Source organism: Solanum verrucosum, unplaced genomic scaffold, assembly GCF_900185275.1.
Source record: "Solanum verrucosum unplaced genomic scaffold, falcon-dt-bn FXZP01000235.1, whole genome shotgun sequence".
Taxonomy (NCBI): domain Eukaryota; kingdom Viridiplantae; phylum Streptophyta; class Magnoliopsida; order Solanales; family Solanaceae; genus Solanum; species Solanum verrucosum.
The window spans coordinates 1,051,830-1,070,110 of NW_026019948.1; the positions used below are offsets into that span (position 1 = coordinate 1,051,830).

Sequence of the window (18,281 nt, forward strand, 5' to 3'; positions counted from 1 at the left end):
TTTATGTGACATATTTTATTTTTTGAGAGTCAAAGAGTTTAAGTTTGACCGATAATTTGCGCATAAATCTTCGATTGTTTTGAAATAAAATTTATATATTTATAAATTAAGTAAAAATTATTATAAGTTACAGTAATTTACAATTCAAAATATTTAAAAGAGATATGAAACATTTACGGTCAAAGTTAATTTTATTTGAATCTTAAAATTTAAAATGTGTCACATAAATTAAGACGAATGGAATATCAACCCAAAGTTATGGTCTGATAATTTACGAGTCTCAAGTTTAAGCTTTAGAAACAGAGTTATTCGATAGTTATGCTAATAAGAAAAATAGCAAATGCTCAATAAAAATACTTGAACTGACATAACACCACCACTTGTCATAATCAAATCATTTGCAGGTCTCCTCTCGTTTATATTTTTCGCATTGCTAAAGATGCTAACCTATGCTAGGAAAAAGTGGCATCTAGCTCTAACATAAATTCTTAAATTTCATTAAAGCAAATCTAACAAAATGAGCAAAAGTAGAGTCCGAAGTCTAAAAGAGCAAAAGAATTGATCGAAAAATTCCAAAATGACAACAAAAATAAATTTGTAACCAAAAAGATAATATTTAAATCGTAAAATAAACGGCGTGTAAATTTGTTAAAGAAAAAGGCGCAAGGTCCCTGCGCCTTATAAGCCTAAAGGTTGCCTCTCTCCTTTTCTTTTTTTTTTAGTTTTTTGCGTTTACTCCTATTTATAGCACACCAACATATTGACAATTGTTTAATTTAAGTATATAAAAGGACAATTTATAAAAGCCACAAGAAACTAATCCAAAATTTGATTAATCAATTAAGCCTCAATATCATTAATTAATTAACACAATTGTATAGAAACATTTGTAATCATTTTGATCTTCACAATTCTAACTCTCAAATTAATATTGGAGGACTCAATTATTGATTTAAATCTAATTTTCCTTATACAAGCAATCACAAATATAGATTTTCATATTCATGCTTTAGAAATCATGAAATCGTTTTTTTGTGATTTAAACGGTAGGTTAAATTTCGTGTTAATAAAAAAAATCGATTTCTTGATTTAAACGGAAGGGTAAACGTCGTGTAAATTAAAAAAAAAAAAATTCATGATTTAAACGGTAGAGTAAACGCCATGTAAATAAAAAAAATCGATTTCATAATTTCTAAAGCATGAATGTGAAAATCTATAATTCTGATCACAAGAAGCAGTAAAAAAATTATTGGATTTAACATCACAATTTCTAATTCGCTTCTTTAATTCTTTCCACTCAACTTTAATACTATAATAATGTCTTTTATCCCTAATTTCCCTATACACAATCATAATATAATAATAATATTAATATTAATCTGCAACAACTACATCTACAACCCAAAGCCGCCACCACTCAACTTGCACTACATTTTATCCCTAAATATTTGATATTGCACCACATGCAAACGCCTAATGGTAACTCTAAACCATCAAATATTAATTAAGGCAATTGAAGAATAAAGTTACCTGAATGTCGGTTTTCACTAGTAGACGTCGCAGATAAGGTTTTCCTCTACCGTAAATCTTCTTGTCTAGTCTTTTAATTATTTAGGGTAAATAATTATCAACTAATAATTAAATAATTACTAAACCCTCTAATTTATTCTTATTCATGGGCCATAATTTAATTAAATAAAGGAAAAAAAATTTAAATGTCAATATTTTAGCATTTAATAGTATCCCTTAGCCATATTTTCAATATTTATTAAAAGTCTCAATATTTTAGTTTGTTATATATCTTATTTATGTATTTCTTAATTTGAAAGAATACAATTATTTAATAACATAAAGGAGAAAATCAAGGGAGAGAATATTTCAAAAAAGGTAAATATCACTTAATTTTCTCATCAGTTACATTTTTTAAAGAAAACTCAAACATGTATCTTTTTCACAATGTATTTTTGTTTTTTTTTTCCAGAATTTTGTAACCTTTTTAAATCGTATTCATTCCAATATGTATATTATTTGTATTCATTATAGTTTTCATGTTGTATTTTGTATAATGAAACTTGTATTTTTTTTTATTAGTTTGTATTCATTCCAATAGTTATGCCAAACTAATCAATAGTTATTTGAGAAACGTATTTGTATTCATGTATTTTTTTCTTCAAAAATTTGTAACCTTTTTTAAGTCGTATTCATTCCAAAATGTATTTTATTTGTGTTTGTATTCATTCTAATTTTTATGTAGTATTTTGTATAATATATAAAATACAAAAAACAGTATGATGAAAAAGTGAGAATGAAATATAAAACTGAAAAGGAATAAGTGAATATTTGTTGCAATCATTCTTAAATAAAATACATAACTAGTTGACATACCTTTAGAATGAATACAAATTAGGAACAATACCAGATTCATAAACTATGCAACATGATTTTTGAATGAATACAAATATTAATAGCATACATACGGTTTTCAACATCCTTTGGGATGAATTCAAATTAGGAACAAATACAAGATTCATATATATGCAACATGAGATTTTGAATGAATACAAATATTAATAGCATACATACAGATTTGAATTTTAATTGAGAAAGGATACTAAATTCTAAAAAAAAATTATAAATACAAAACAAACTAATAGAAAATTGTTCGTCCTTAACTTGGTCTTCAACAAGTTTTTCGAAATCTTCAACACTCAATTTTGAAAACCAAAAGATACTTGGTGACAATGTATTTACCTTTATCAGTGGGCGAAAAATATTTTGAAGGAATTGTGAGATTTCTTAAACAAATTGGAGGAAAGTAGAAGAGGTGATTAGAACAATGGTGAAAAACTCAAGAGAGAGACAAGAAAAGGAGAGAACAATGGTGAAAAACTCAAGAGAGAGGAAAAAATTGGGGTAAAAACCTAGAAAGAGGGGAAAGTGGGTAATGAGAGTTTTTTCTTCTTCTTTTTCACGTATAAGGAGTAAAATTAGTTAAATGTGGAGCCTGATTTGAGAAATAAAAGGAAAGAAAATCAATTATATTATGATACATTTTATTTGCTAAAATATTGACATATTGACATTTTCAATAATTATTTTAAAGTATAGATGTTTTTAATAATTATGTTAGGGAGTTTGACTAGTTTACTAATTTTCCCTTAAATAAATTATGGACTTAGTCCATTAACTACCACTAATAAAAACAATTAAAACCACCCCACTAAATTTATAATAGTAGTTACGAATAGTCCAAAATACTCATTTAAAATCTATCGAAAAGTCTTTTATGAAATAAAAAGCTCTATTACTCAAAACGACCAAATGGGTCGTTACACTTAGTAAAAAAAAGAGAGACAGAGAAACTCCAATAATTTTAAAAAAAAAATTAGAGGTGTTTGCTTAAATTTCTCAAGAAATATTAAAACACTTTAAGAGGTGATTATACAATAATTTATGTTTTTAAAGAACCATTCATTTTTATGGATTGATATCTCACATGATCACTCGATTAATAGTTATTATTATTTCATAAAATTTCTTTTCTGTTGAATTTCATTTTCCCAATAAAGAATATGATCTCTTGAAATAACAATGTCAAAGATCAAACTCATTTTTCTCTAGGAAAAATACTAAGAAATCTACTAGAAATTATATGTACACATGTTTGATCCTTTTCATATGGAATTGAAATGTATACTTAGTGATGAAGCTTTAGTGCCAATTTCGAATATTTAGTTGGTGTAAGTGATATGAATAAACATACTGATTTGATTGATCAGGTAAGAAAATACATACTACCGACATGGAATCTATTACTTTAATTAATCAGACATGTTTACTTTTAAATCTGGTAAAACACACACAAAAAAAATTATGTACATAAGGAAGGCGTGGGAATTAAAATAAAATGGAGGAATGTAATAACTGACACTACAGAAAAAAAAACATTTCTTGCAATGGAACTCTCAATAATTATTTGGGGAAATTACGCGGATTAGCAAATATATATCAGTTAATTAGCTAATATATCTTATAATTTGAATTAATTATCACTCCCAGTCTCATTTTAGTTATAATTATGTGTGTCACTCTCCTCTCTTATACATATACAAATACAAATTATAATACATAGAAAATTATATGACAGATATACAAATACAATTCACCTCTCTGCCCACTCTTGATCGCTTCTCTCCTCCCTCTCCCAATCTTGCTCTCTAGATATACAAATACATATGTATACCAGTTATATATAATTATCTGATAGATATACATATACAATTCGACATATATACAAATATAATTCATCTCTCTACACTTTATGTCCTCTTTCGCTCACCTCTCTCCTCCTCCTTACATGTAGCTACGAATCGTAATTAACAAATTATAGCTATGAAGCCTAATCAAGTTATTTTTAGTGGCTATTTGTGAATTTTTTTCATTTTCAATGGCTTGAATCAGAAATAATTAAGCCTGAAGAGATCCATAGGCGAATTTAAGATAATTAGAATATGGGTATACCATTAAGGGGGGAAAAAAGGGCAAGCTGCTTTATCAGACATATATCCATACCATACATACTAATTTAGTAAAATTTTACCTATAGTTTTAAATAACTATGTATTTTACCACTAATTAAGAGTTTCTTATTATACATTGAGGAAGATATACTTAGATACATATGTTTTTGCTATCAGATACACTTGGATACAATGTATCTCGAACAAATTATACTTAATTTTAACTGTAATATGTATCCCGAGATACATGTATCTAGACGCACCGAAATATGATAAGATTCATAATATTGCAAACTAGAATTATGTATGTAAGTAATTAGCTCCTAAACTAGTAAAATTTCTATAAAAGAAGAAAATTAAATGTATTGAGTGGAAAGTGATCATTCTTCAAAGTAAATAACTCAACATTCTACTAACCACTAAGTGCATAGTTTAGCCTTCCCGTAGCATGTCGCGTGCTATCGCGGATAATATCTAGTGTTACTATGAGTTCATGTTTCTTATATTGTAGACAATAAATTTATCTGTAGAAGAATCACAACCATCTCAGCACACGACATGCTGGTACAAGCTCCTTATTCTAACTAAGCTCCCAAATATAATTTGCTAAATTTCAAACAATGCCCTCCTCTAACATACCCAAAATAACTTGGTAAATAGCACTTTCTTTCTCCAAATGAATCCTGCGCGATTTGATTTGAATTAGTGGAACCACTGGATTTCAAAAATTGAATAATTATTTTAAGAAAAAGGAAGATGCATAAATACAAATGATTAAGGCCACAAGCTCTTTAATTTCTGTCTTTAATGTCAAGTTTATGAAAATTTCTGTCTATGCTTTTACTTGGTCTTATTCAATGTGTTCCGTACCACCTTAAAGGCCTCGACTTCATAAGAAGAAAAAAAAAAGTTTTTGCTTCTCGATGTTAAAAAAGGTAAAGTAGACAAACTTGGCTTTTAATTTACTCTTCTAATTAATTACTGTCCTAAATAACATGGCACGCTTGTTACATAATTAGCATACAGTATATACTGATTATTCACTTAAGGTTAGAGGACCAATTATACTAGCCAAAAAGGGTCATTAGGTTCATGAGATAAGATGAGATATTTCAAGATTAAGTTTGAGATTAAATATATTTAGTGTTATATTATCTCATCTAAGAGGTAAGATAATTAATTCCAGGATTATAATATCTGAATAACTTTGTTTGCAAACCAAACAATCCTAGTATTGAGGAATAAGGAATTATAAGTCGGGTTGCAGCGTATATGTTTCTTCTTTCATACTAGTAATACTAACAGAATATCATTAATTGGTATACCTGTCAATCATTTCTATATGTGTATTCTCGTAATTTCTTGTTCGAATCAAAGGTTCAGAGAAAAATCTTTACGTCCAAAAGATAGAGGTAATCAGAGTCAAATTAAGGATTTGAAGACTTCGGGTGCACTAAAATATGAGCTCTAACTCTAGCTGGATTCGAACTCTTGTCTCGTGGGGCACTGCAGAGGCGGAGCCCCAGTCAGGAATTTGGGGGTTCTAAATCAATTTTGCTTGGGGTTCACATGTTAATATACATATACTTATTTAATTTTCTAATACAAATATAGGGTTTACGAAAAAGCTAGTAGGTTCGTCCGAACCCATGAACCCCCACTTAGCTCCGCCTCTGCGTGGGTGGTTCCTCTGGCTTGTACAAATGGCACAAGGGCACTCTTATGTTCCTCATGGATGCACTATACGTTAATTATATTATATTTTCTGTTAATTTCTCAATATGTATATATATATATACACATATTTTTTTCAAAATTAACGGGTGTACATGCACCCCTATTGATATATGTGGATCCGCCTCTAGCCAGGTATGATCCCCCTTTCTTTTGTTTTAAAGTTTATTTCACATTTTCGTTGTTTAATTAAATAATCCTCGAAAAGGTCAAGTAATTATTTTGGTTTCAATTAGCATGAAATATGAAAATTGATGTTGTTCCACTTCATTAGTTAATTAATCTTAATTACAGTTTTTAAAACCATATTAGTTAGGCGTGTTAATGTTGTGATCCATGTCATCCCTAGCTACTTTATCCAATTTTATTTTTTAATATTTGTTGGTTCAAACTTTGTCGAAACTGCATGCGTAGTTTCAGACATGTTTTAGCAGGAAGACAATAATTATTTTTTTATATTTGTACAATAATGATAACCCTAAAATATACACTATAATAAAGATTAATAATTAAACACCCTTAACATGAGTTTTATCATATGTTTTAGCAGGAAGACAAAAAAAAAAGGGGAACCGAATAAATATTATGTTGGTGTCAATGAGAAATTGAGAGAAATGGAAATTTAAATGATGTTTTTCTTATAGGAATTTTGTCCCTAGTTGAATTAAAAAGGGGAAAGTTGAGGAGAAGATAAGTTTTAAGTCGTTATTGTCATTTCGTTTCAGCTTTGGTCAAATAATTGATTGATAAATTTTTTGAACCAATGAAATCTCTTTAATTTTAATATTGCGAAATATTAATTTATTTGATTAATTTACGAATTTTATTTTAATTAATTTTGCGGATGTTATTTTGTTCCAAAAAGATACAAGGTCTTTTACGAACAAAGATCATTTTCAAATTAGTATTGTACGCATCATTTGAACCTCAAATCGTGGTCAACACAATTATTGGTGTTTGATGTAACATGACTCCAATAATAGAAAAAATTGTAATATTCTAGAACGAAGTAATTCAACATATCATGTATAATGAGGAATTGCATTTTTTTAAAAATACACAGTAAATTTTGTGGACTCATGATAAAAATAAATCAGTATTTTTGTAATACATTGTAATCCTAGTCTTAAATGTAAAATACAAACATGTTCATCGTTTTATTAATTACTCGAAGAGTGTTAATCTTTCACATTTAACACACTTTTAAAAGTAAATTTATTTAGGTAAAATTAGTTTCATGTAATCTATCATTGAGTAGTTAAATTACGACTTTATGAGATACTGCAGATTAGTTATTGGTGCTTGAGATACAATGACTCCACTAATAAGGAAATCTATATTGTTCTCAAAGGAAGTTATCCCAACACACCGTGTATAAAGAGGGATTCAATTTCTTAAAAATACATAGTAAATTTCGTAGACTCATGATAAAAATATATTAGTGTTTCTATAATACATTATAACCTTTGTTTTAAACGCAAAATACTAACATGTTCATTGTTATCTTATTAATTACTCAAACAACATTAATCTTTCACATTTAACACATTTTAAAAAGTAAATAAATAGTAAATTATTTAGGTAAAATTATATTCATGCCTCTATCATTGAATAGTTAAATTGCGACTTTATGAGATACTGCGGATTAGTTATTGGTGTTTGAGGTGCCATGACTTCAATAATAGAGAAATCTATACTATTCTCTGAGGAAGTAATCTAACACATCGTTTATAAAAAGGGATTGAATTTCATAAAAATACACGATAAATTCTACGAACTCATGATAAAAATACATTAGTATTTCTATAATATACAGTAACATCATTATCTTATAATTACTCAAAGACAGTTAATCTTTCACATTTAGCATGTTTTTAAAAGTAAATAAATAGTATTTTTTTTTTGTAAAATTAGATTAATGTCTCTATAATTGAGTAGTTAAATCACGACTTTTTGTGATATTGCGAATTAGTTATTGATATTTGAGGTATCATGACTCCAATAATAGAGAAATCTGTATTATTCTCGAAGGAAGTAATCCAACACATTGTGTATAAAGATTGATTGAATTTCTTAAAAACACACAGTAAACTTATGATAAAAATAAATTAGTATTTTCGTAGTACACTAACCCTATTTTAAACGCAAACTACTAACATGTTCATCGTTATCTTATTAATTACTAAAAGAGTACTAATTTTTCACATTTAACACATTTTTAAAAATAAACAAATAGTAAATTGTTTAGGTAAAATTAGATTTATGCCTCTATCATTGAATAGTTGAATTATGACTTTGTGAGATACTGCAGATTAAGTGGAAACCCAGTCGATAGCCAATATCAATCGTTACTTTAATTAAACCTAGCCAAAACAATTTGACAGCGAAATCACTTCAAAGTCCAATCAGTGGATTTCAAATATATAATTTGAACTATATATCATATAAATTTTATACGTATTATTTTATCTTCATCAATTTCTCTTGATCAACAATAGCTTGAGTATAGAAGAAGAAAGGGAAAAGAAGAGCATAATCCAAATTCCAAATTAAGGTCTTCTATCTTAAAAAAAGAGAACTGAAATTTTCCCATACTACTAAAAAGATAGAAAGAAAAAAAAAGGCAAAACACTTATATACATTATTTTTTTCTTACATAAACAAATATAAGAAATAACTCAGCAAGCACCCTCCGCCTTCAATACTAAGTTATGGATTTCGAGTCTTACAAAAATAAAATAAAATGAAAAGCTATAGAAAGGGGTAAAAAAGAAGGTAACTACAAGAAGTGGCAAAGTAACATGACTATCAGATGTGCAATTACACGAAGTAAAATTCTATCATAATCATCATTTCATCCTCATAAAAAAAAAAAAAAAAAAATCCAAAATATCATGACTCACAATGTCCTTCGAGATGACTCAGTTGGTTTGGGGTTATCATCCACTCTACCCCTCAATGTCTTCTAAGTCGAGCATGTGGTTAGTAGGTAGGCTATTACACAGTAAAAAGAACATGACTGACAACTAATTTCACATCAAGAGAGCTCAAAGTCCAAATTGGTGCGTGTAAAATTAAACCTCAACGTCGATTATGAAGAGGGTCAGATTCATTAGGCACTCTTCTTTTACTAGAAAAATACACATGATCAAGTGAATGCCTCATCAGCTTCCAATTATTTTGCGGCTGCTTACTCTGTTTTTCCTCTACCTGTTTCTTGATTGTATCGTTTTTCATCGCTGCAGATACAAATAACAAATATAGAAAAACTAGAATCACCAAAAACTTCTTGATTTGCATTATGTTGTTGAAAACAGAGACTAATACGAATTGTTCTGTTATCAAAGGAAGTTTGGGTAGAAAAAAAAAACAGAGGTGAGAAGTATTTTAAGTACAGAGTTTTACTTCTGTACATTAATAAATGTAATTTTTTTTTAACTAACTTCCAAGAATAACATATAATATAACACCAAAAGGTGTGATGGAATTAGGATAAGTCACGTAGATCGAAAAAAAGGTGTGTATAGAAATTATACTCCAATATACATGGGTAAAAGATTATTTATATAGGTCGGGAGTTCAAAGATAATAGGTTCATCTGAATTCAATATTTTTTTGCGAAGAATGATTTTATTTATAAAAAATTATGAAAATTATGATAGATAATAGGTATAAATTCACGACTTTAAGAATATAATGGGTTTAATGCTAAAAATCTCTAAGATTGAATTTATAAAGTAAAAATCTTAAATTCACCTATGTTATATTACAAAATTAAGGGGCTCATTTGGTTAAGACAATACGTTATTCTGAGATTAGTTATTTCAGGATTGTTATCTCATTCTCAATGTTTTAGATAAAAATAACACTACAATCACAACGCGATTTTATCTCAAACCAAACAAGGGACTAACTCATTCTAAAATTAACTTCGAGAAAAATTATTTTCTTATCCCTCGTACCAGACGAGCCTCGAGTGTTATAGTCCTGCACAAGGGAGACAACACTCGATGGGAAGGCTTTCCTTATGTTTTTCTTTACTTTATGGTTAAAAGGCCAAATGGGTAATACAATATTCTTGTGTTTCACGAGAACTTTTTTACTAAAGAAAGTTTTTTGCTTCTCTCGCTTTCAGTCCCTTAAAATAAGGCCAAAATTGCGTATGATAACAAAGCATATGGCTTCTAGTGCTTTATTTTTGTCTGCTTTGGAAAGTAGTCAACTTAATACTTTTTATAGCTACTTCTGCAATGCCCAGATATTCTACTACTTATGGTGAACTCTTCAAAGCATGACAAAAGTTATGTAAAGTCTTCAATCTTTGATGATGAGAAATCTGAATTCTGAAATTTTGGGGAAAAAGTATTGAATTGGCTGAATAATCTGAATATATATGTGGTGCAGTATATATTCGATCGACTAGTCAATTCACTTGCCAGGAGGAACAGTAATATGACAATTAAACTTGAGAGTACAACTAATTTTAACTTGGAATTGTTTGTGTTAAAGAATAGAGGAAACTACCCCGAAAAACTTGACCAAAATGAGATAGCTAAATTTCTGTCACAAACCTTATTTCTAGTGATATGAATAAAATGTCATTCCTAAACTCTCATTGCTTGCGCCTAAGACTAGATATTTGGAGCTAGACAATGTAAGCCAAGAAAGGGCCCAATATCAGAAACAAGGAATTGGGTTGGGCCTAGCTCTTACCATGTTAAAGAAAGGAAAATTTTCATATACAACAAACATTTAGCATTAAATAGAATCCCTTAGCTACACTTTTAGCCTCAGACCTAATTCACCCACAAAAGTTAATTTATAAGTCAAGGAATGTGTAAGAGTCAAGACAATATAAGGAGACCAAGTTCCCCAATGCCCATTAATGTGGGACCTAACAATCCCCCGCATGCTCAAGACGGGATAATTGGAGCGTAGACAATATTGGGGGGGGGGGGGGGGAGAAGAGCAACATTGAAAATAATTAATTAGGGTGAGTCTGACTCTAATACCATATTAAAGAAATAGATTTTGGGTTTAACTTAATCACAAAAATTAACTTATGAAGAAAAAATTATATCCAAAAGCATATAAGGAGATCAAATTCCCTAATGTCCACCGCTATGGGACTACAATTTGTGAAAAAAAAGAAGACAAAATCACTTAAAGTGAACTTACACATACAATTTTCCATTCTCTTAAAGTGAACTCACATACTAAATTTTCCTTCAAATTTGTTATTATTTGCTATTTTTTAATTTTGATTGTCGTATTATGTGTTATTGCCATTATTCTCATCTTTACTATGTTCAATTGTTCATAAATGCTTCAGTATTGTATTTTCTTTTTTCTTACTTTAATTTTATTGGGCTGGTGAAGAAATGGGCCTATAGGACAAAGTTTTCTTTTGGACATTGACCATTGTCAAATCTAGTACTAGTAAGTAGTCCAAGTAAGTTCACTGTTCAAGAAAATAAAAGCACATATATATGAATAATATGATGATCAAAGTATAATTAAAGACACATTAGCTATATGAAATGTTGTGTTTGACAAATTCTAACTTCAAAAAGGGCATATTCAAAATTATTTCAAACCGGGTAAACATATAAAAATCTAATGTTGGATAGGAGTTCAAAAATAATATCTTTAACCCATAAAACTCTTTTTTTTTTTTTTCTCTCTTTACAGTTCAAAGAATAAATAGTTTTTCTAACTGTATACACACTTTTTATATGTGAAGAAATGATATAAACATTGTCTGCCTTACAAGATACTATGCAAAATAAGATTATAATTTTACCTTTGAGATGTTTTTCCATTTACTGGCATGATTTGTCCTTCAAATGAGTTGGTCTTTATTATTTATCCTTAGAAATTGAACTTATGTCTAGCGAGATATAAGTTCTTCAATGGAGTGAGACATAACTCATGGGATATTACGATGTAAAAAATATAAATTTCTAGCCGCAAAAAAGTTGTTTTCCCTGAAGGACAAAAATTAAAGAGCAACACAAATTAGGGATTAAAAGTGCAAATGACCCATGTTTTTGGGAAAATTACACAGTTGAGCAAACATATACTTGTTAATTAATCATCATAGCTATAATTTTAGTTAATTATCACTCGCGACCAACACTCAGTGATAATTACGCGGGCTGGGGTTTTGAGTTTGTATAATTCAAAATTTGTATAATATAACTTGTATAACTTTTGTATAATGTAATTTTTTATTATATACTTTGTATAACTGTTTAAAGTTAAGATGTTTGTATTTGTATAAATTCGTTATTTCGAGTTCATACAAAAATAACTCAATTATACAAGCGTACCCGTAAATTATACAAACTTGCCAATTATACAAATGAGGCATCTTAAACTATAGCCACATACTGTAAATATGCAAAGTTGCAAACTATAACTATAGAACATAATCAAGTTTATTATAGTGATTATTTGCGAAAATTTCTCCATGTTTTTTTAACTTGAATTCAGATTTAGCAGGCCCAAAATTTTGTACAAACGTTAAATGGCTTGGCTAGGAAATTCCAATAGCCCACGAAAGGCCCAAATCAAAACTTGCAAATCACCGCATTGATGAAGATGACGTATGCTACGGAAAATCACATCTATTTGTAACGTCTCCTTCATACATATCTCTTTCCGTTTCACCCTCTCTAAAATCTCGGAGAGAGAAAGCACATGGTGTTTGTTTCCTTCGGCGTCCATTCGGCAAAATGATCTCTCTCACCTCGTCGGAGCTCAACTACCTGGTTTTCCGGTACCTTCAGGAATCAGGTTTTCTTCTTTTCTCTCTGTTCGGCTGCTACCATGTGTTTTCCTAGGGTTCAATTAGTGTTTGCTGCTCATAATTTATATCGTTTACTTATATCCGTGTGTTTCCATGAGGAAATGATTTTTTGTTTCGATTTTGAACTTCCAGTTTAACTTAGGTTTATAGGTTTGTTTATGATATACTCCGTTTGCTTTGTTTTATTTTATTCTCGAGCGCTTATGTAACGCTCCCTCTCCTACCAGCTGGTTTGGCGATTGGTGTTTTTGCTTACTGAAAGTTGATTTGAACAATTTTAAATCTGACTGGAGCAATTTATGTTTTTAGTGTTTAATTTTGGATATTTTGGAGATATAGGAGTACTGTTAGTTGCAATTATCGTTGTGTAAGATTCCCTCTGGTACCAGCTCTTTTGGCGTTTTTTGCTCAAAGAAAGTCAATTTTAACAATTTTTCGGAGTAGATGTGACCGGAGCAATTTATGTTCTTAGTGTTAAATTTGGATTTTTTGAAGATATAGGAGGAGTACTGTTAATTGCAGTTATCCTTGCTTGGCAAACAAATGCATCTTAACAATGTTTAGTTAAACTTAGTTTGAATCTCGAGAAGAAAAAAGTGTGGAATGTTTTAAGACGGAGGGAGTAATTTCTACTTTTGAAACAATGCCATGAAAGATAGATTAACTTTGAGAAACTGGAAGTTTTCAAGTTCTAATACCTGAAAACTGCTAAAAGTTGTATTTCCATGTTTGTGACTAGCTATGGAGTCTTTCTATTGTCTTCCATCTAAGTTTGGTCTTTTGTTATGATGTTGATTTTAAGATTGTAAGTTTGTGGTGATCTGTCCACAATAATGAAGAGTTTTGTATTCAGGTAGAGATTAGAACACCTATTGTTGCTAAGCATCAGGTCAGCAAAAAAAAAAAAACTTTGGAAAGGAGGATCTTTATAAATAATAATCTTTAGGGTTTTATGTTCATCCCCAAGAGAGAGTTTTTAGTATCTTGGGTCAATAATTCAAGGAAATGGGGAGATTAACGATGATGTCACACATCACATTGGAGTAGAGTGAATGAAATTGAGGCTCACACCCGGTGTCCTATGTGATAAGAATTGTGCCACCGAGACTTTAAGGTAAGTTCTATAGAGTGATTGTTAGACCACCTATGTAGTGTGGCGTAAAGTGTTGGCCAGTTAAGAATTCACATGCTCAGAAGATGAATATAGCATAAATGAGAATGCTCAGTTGCATGTGTGAGCATACTAGTAAGATAAGATTCGGAGCAAAGATATACGGAACAAAGTGATAGTGATCTTAGTGGTGGACAAGATGCGGAAAGGGAGTTTGAGATAGTTCGGGCATGTAAAAATGAACAGTACAGATGCCCCAATTAGGAGGTGCAAGAGATTGGCAGTGATAGGTCTAAGGAGAGGTAGAGGTAGACCAATGAAGAATCAGAGAGAAGAGAGAGGTGATTAGACATGTCACGATACATCTTCAAAGTCCTCAAGATAGTAAACATGGAGGTCAAAGGTTAGGGTAGAAGGTTAGTATGTAGTTGAGCAATTTTTCTCTTTCCTATGGGCAGGAGAGCATTCCTCTAGCTTAGAGCACCATGCTCCCTTGTCTATTCATCAGTATCATATTAATATTCTATGATTATCTTATTCTTCAAAGTCTAGGGTCTTTCGGAAACAATCTCTCTACCACCACGAGGTAGGGGTATGGTCCGCGTATACTCCACCCTCCCGAGAACCCGCCTATGAGATTTCAGTGGGTTATGTTGTTGTTGCTTTATTATCTTATTCTTCAATTGTAATACTGTTGTTGTTGGGTTATTTTTGGCTATCAATGATTTCCCTTTCTACCATATTTTCACCATAATTTTTATTCTTGTATTTCTCTTACCCGTTTTTGAAAATACTTTTCTTGAGCTGAGGGTCTATCAAAAACAACAGAAACAACCTCTCTACCTCACACAAAGTAGGGGTAAGGTTTGTGTACACCCACCCTCCCCAGACCCCACTTGTGGGATCATACTGGGTGTGTTGTGGTTGTTGTAGGGTCTTATGTTCTTCCAATACTGAGGACTGAGGAGACACACTCACACTTCTTTTTGGATTTTTCTTTCTCCTAACATATCTTGCATGCATTGCTCTAATGGATGGGCATTGTTAGACAGATTGGTGATGCCTAACAAAGAAATCTGTTCTACTGCTCTACTGTATCCTCCATTTGCACTGCCTCTGTCCCAAATATGCACATGCAAGACAATCTCTCTGAGTCTATCCCCACTCCATATATTAATGAATTCTTCTTCTAGGGTGTGGTAGACTGGAAATTTCACTGGAAAATGTGTTTAGAAAGGACATGTCTCCCCTACCACAATGTTTCTGGTTTATCCAATGTGGATTACTGTGGAACCACAAAATGTCGGTTAGTTAGGGATGGCATCTTAACTGCTTAAAGACGCCCTCTTTCTCAGTTGATCTCGTGATGTTCCTTTTAGCACAAAGGTGTTCTGTCTAAATTTTTCAGGCCCATCAGAGTGAACTTACATGTGCCAGTTCTGATTTTCATTTAGAAGGAAGTAGTTGTCTTGGGCCTCTCTCTTGTTTCTCCTCCATGACTTTGATTTTTCTTCAATCTTTTTCTGATTTGATTAGATTTGATTAATTTGACACATCCATTTCTTGTAACTTTGTTGCTACAATGGACATATTTGGTAAAATGAACCCTTAAAATGCTAGGTATCTTAGGTGATCATTCTTATATCTTCTGTTTATGTATTCATTTCAATTGAAGTTCTCTTAATATTTCTGGTTTCATAATCTTAGTAACCACTTTTTGTTGTTTAGGGCTGTCATCTTGAATCTCCTGGTTTTCTGACTTCTTTGCAGGGTTCACACATTCAGCATTTGCTTTAGGATATGAGGCAGGGATCAATAAGAGCACAATAGATGGAAATTTAGTTCCTCCTGGTGGTCTGGTTACCTTTGTACAAAAGGGAATTCAATACCTTGAATTGGAAGCAAATTTGAGCACTGTAAGTGCAGTTTTTATCATTCTTAGATGTTTGAGTCCTGAGTTTAAGGTATTTTGAGAACTTCCAATTGACTGATAATAAGGCATGCAGGATGACACAGATATGGACGAAGACTTCCAGTTTATACAACCCATTGATCTTATCACCAAGGATGTATATGAGCTACATAAAATAATAAAAGAAAAAAAGGAAAAGCTTCGGAAAGATAAACCTAGGGGAAAGGATAAGGATATCAATGACCGTGAAACGGAGCATGAACGGGAGCCTGCTAGAGAAAGAGAGAAGGAAAAACAGCAGAAGGAAAAAGAGCGAGAGCGAGAGCGGGAACGGGAGCGGGAGCGGGAGCGAGAAAGAGAAAGAGAAAGAGAAAGGATTGAGAAGGATAAGGAGAGAGAGAAAAATAAGGACAAAGAAAAAGCACGTGAGGATATCATACCACGTGAGGATCTCATGGACGCAAAACCCAATGGAGATAAAGAGATTGTTAGACATGAGGAGAATGGAAAGGCTGGAGGTATCATATTCTTCATCTTCTTACTTGCAAATATTTACAAACTTTACTGCAAGACATCCTGGAACATACACGCATCTGATACATTTGGTCTGAACTTTATTAATTGTGTTAAAGCATGAAGTTCCTACTCTCCTGACTTTTTTGAGTTTCAAAATAGATCCAGAGCCCATGGAGATTTGCACAAGTTCAACCGCCTTGCCATGTGAAATACAGAGTTCTGATTTACTGATTTTGGAAGGCCATACATCAGAGGTGCAATTGGATACTATCTACTGCTCCTAAAATCAGTATTACTCTCATTTAACGATTTGATTAATTTTGTTGATATCATCATGACTATTTTTGTTGTTCTTAAACTTATGCAGGTTTTCGCATGTGCCTGGAGTCCAGACGGTTCACTTCTTGCATCTGGGTTAGCACCTTAGTATTTCTTTGATGCTGCTATTAAATAGGAACCATTATATTCCATTTTTATTCTCCTCTCTCCATTTTGCGAATTTTAGTTCTTTGGAGATGATCACTGTTCTTTTTCAACGCCTAGTTGTTAGTATCTAATTCATCTCACAAATCCCTTTTAAACCTCTTACACTCTGGACTACTTTAGACTTTATATCGAGTATTCACATTTGTGTGCTAGATTCATTTACCTGGTTCATACATCAAACATTTACTAGTGGGTAATATGATTTAGTCTTGTTAGAGCACTTCTAATATTATTATTAGTATTATTTTATTATTTTGTATATATTTATCTTTATTTGTTATGATGATGACATCAATTGAGCTTAAAGGGAGAAGTGGGGATTCATATAGCCAACTCCAACTTGTTTGGGATTGAGGCATAGTAGTTGTTGTATACATCACTATAGATGAGGATGTCTTATGGGGAAGATCTATGTTTATATCGTATAATCAACCCTTTTGTGAATGAAATACCCTTCATCAAAAAAAATATAGTATAACTAGTAAACACCACACCTTGGGGGAAAGGCATACAGTAGAGTCAATCTAAAAGGATTTTGTCCAAATGTAGAAATTTTTGTCCCAGAAACACTCAGGTCTATATACATGATGGGGAAAGGGCATGTTTGTCTTATCAAATCAGCTAGTCTTACTATTTAATAGGGGGAAATAAATTTTAAATTGCTATTGCCTACACAGATTGAGTAATGTGTCGTACATGGTTGGAGATATTTCTGAGGACAACCATTTGTCCTCTTAAAGAGCATGCCTGCTTTTCAGCATTTGACTTTTCAACATCTGAAGGCTTTATTTTACGCTGTATACTGAATCAGTTCATTGATGGCAATATCTTTGCTTTGAGAATTTCGTCTATGATGTCTCTTCGTGAGATTATCACCCTCCTTCAGATTTCTTGACTACATTAGATCTCTTCTTTTGGTTCAAGTTCTGTGCTTTGTCACTTTAATGCTACCATTGACTTGTATGTTCACAGTTAATTGTATCGGCATCTAAACAAATAGTTCATTTTGAAATGAGACTATACTGCACCCAAGTCTTGAACAATTTGACTTGCTAATAATCAAGTTTTGAATGTCATTATTATGTGGTATATTTCTCGTTGTACATTTCTTGAGTTCAGTGTTCTAAACTGCAAAATTTTTTGAACAGGGTATGCTCACATCTAAAGCTCAAAACCAGCCTTAAATTTTTA

General features: G+C 31.2%; 1 protein-coding gene across 1 annotated transcript in view; it reads left to right on the forward strand.

Moving 5' to 3' along the window:
• The window catches only part of LOC125811425 (WD40 repeat-containing protein HOS15-like), a 286,140-nt gene that overhangs the window by 260,910 nt on the left and 6,949 nt on the right, over positions 1 to 18,281 (forward strand). Inside the window, exons 2-6 of the mRNA XM_049490908.1 lie at positions 12,940 to 13,052; positions 15,947 to 16,092; positions 16,183 to 16,606; positions 16,764 to 16,858; positions 16,972 to 17,018. Coding sequence (XP_049346865.1) covers positions 12,992 to 13,052; positions 15,947 to 16,092; positions 16,183 to 16,606; positions 16,764 to 16,858; positions 16,972 to 17,018 — 773 coding nt within the window. The 5' untranslated portion in view covers positions 12,940 to 12,991. The remainder of the gene's footprint in view (positions 1 to 12,939; positions 13,053 to 15,946; positions 16,093 to 16,182; positions 16,607 to 16,763; positions 16,859 to 16,971; positions 17,019 to 18,281) is intronic.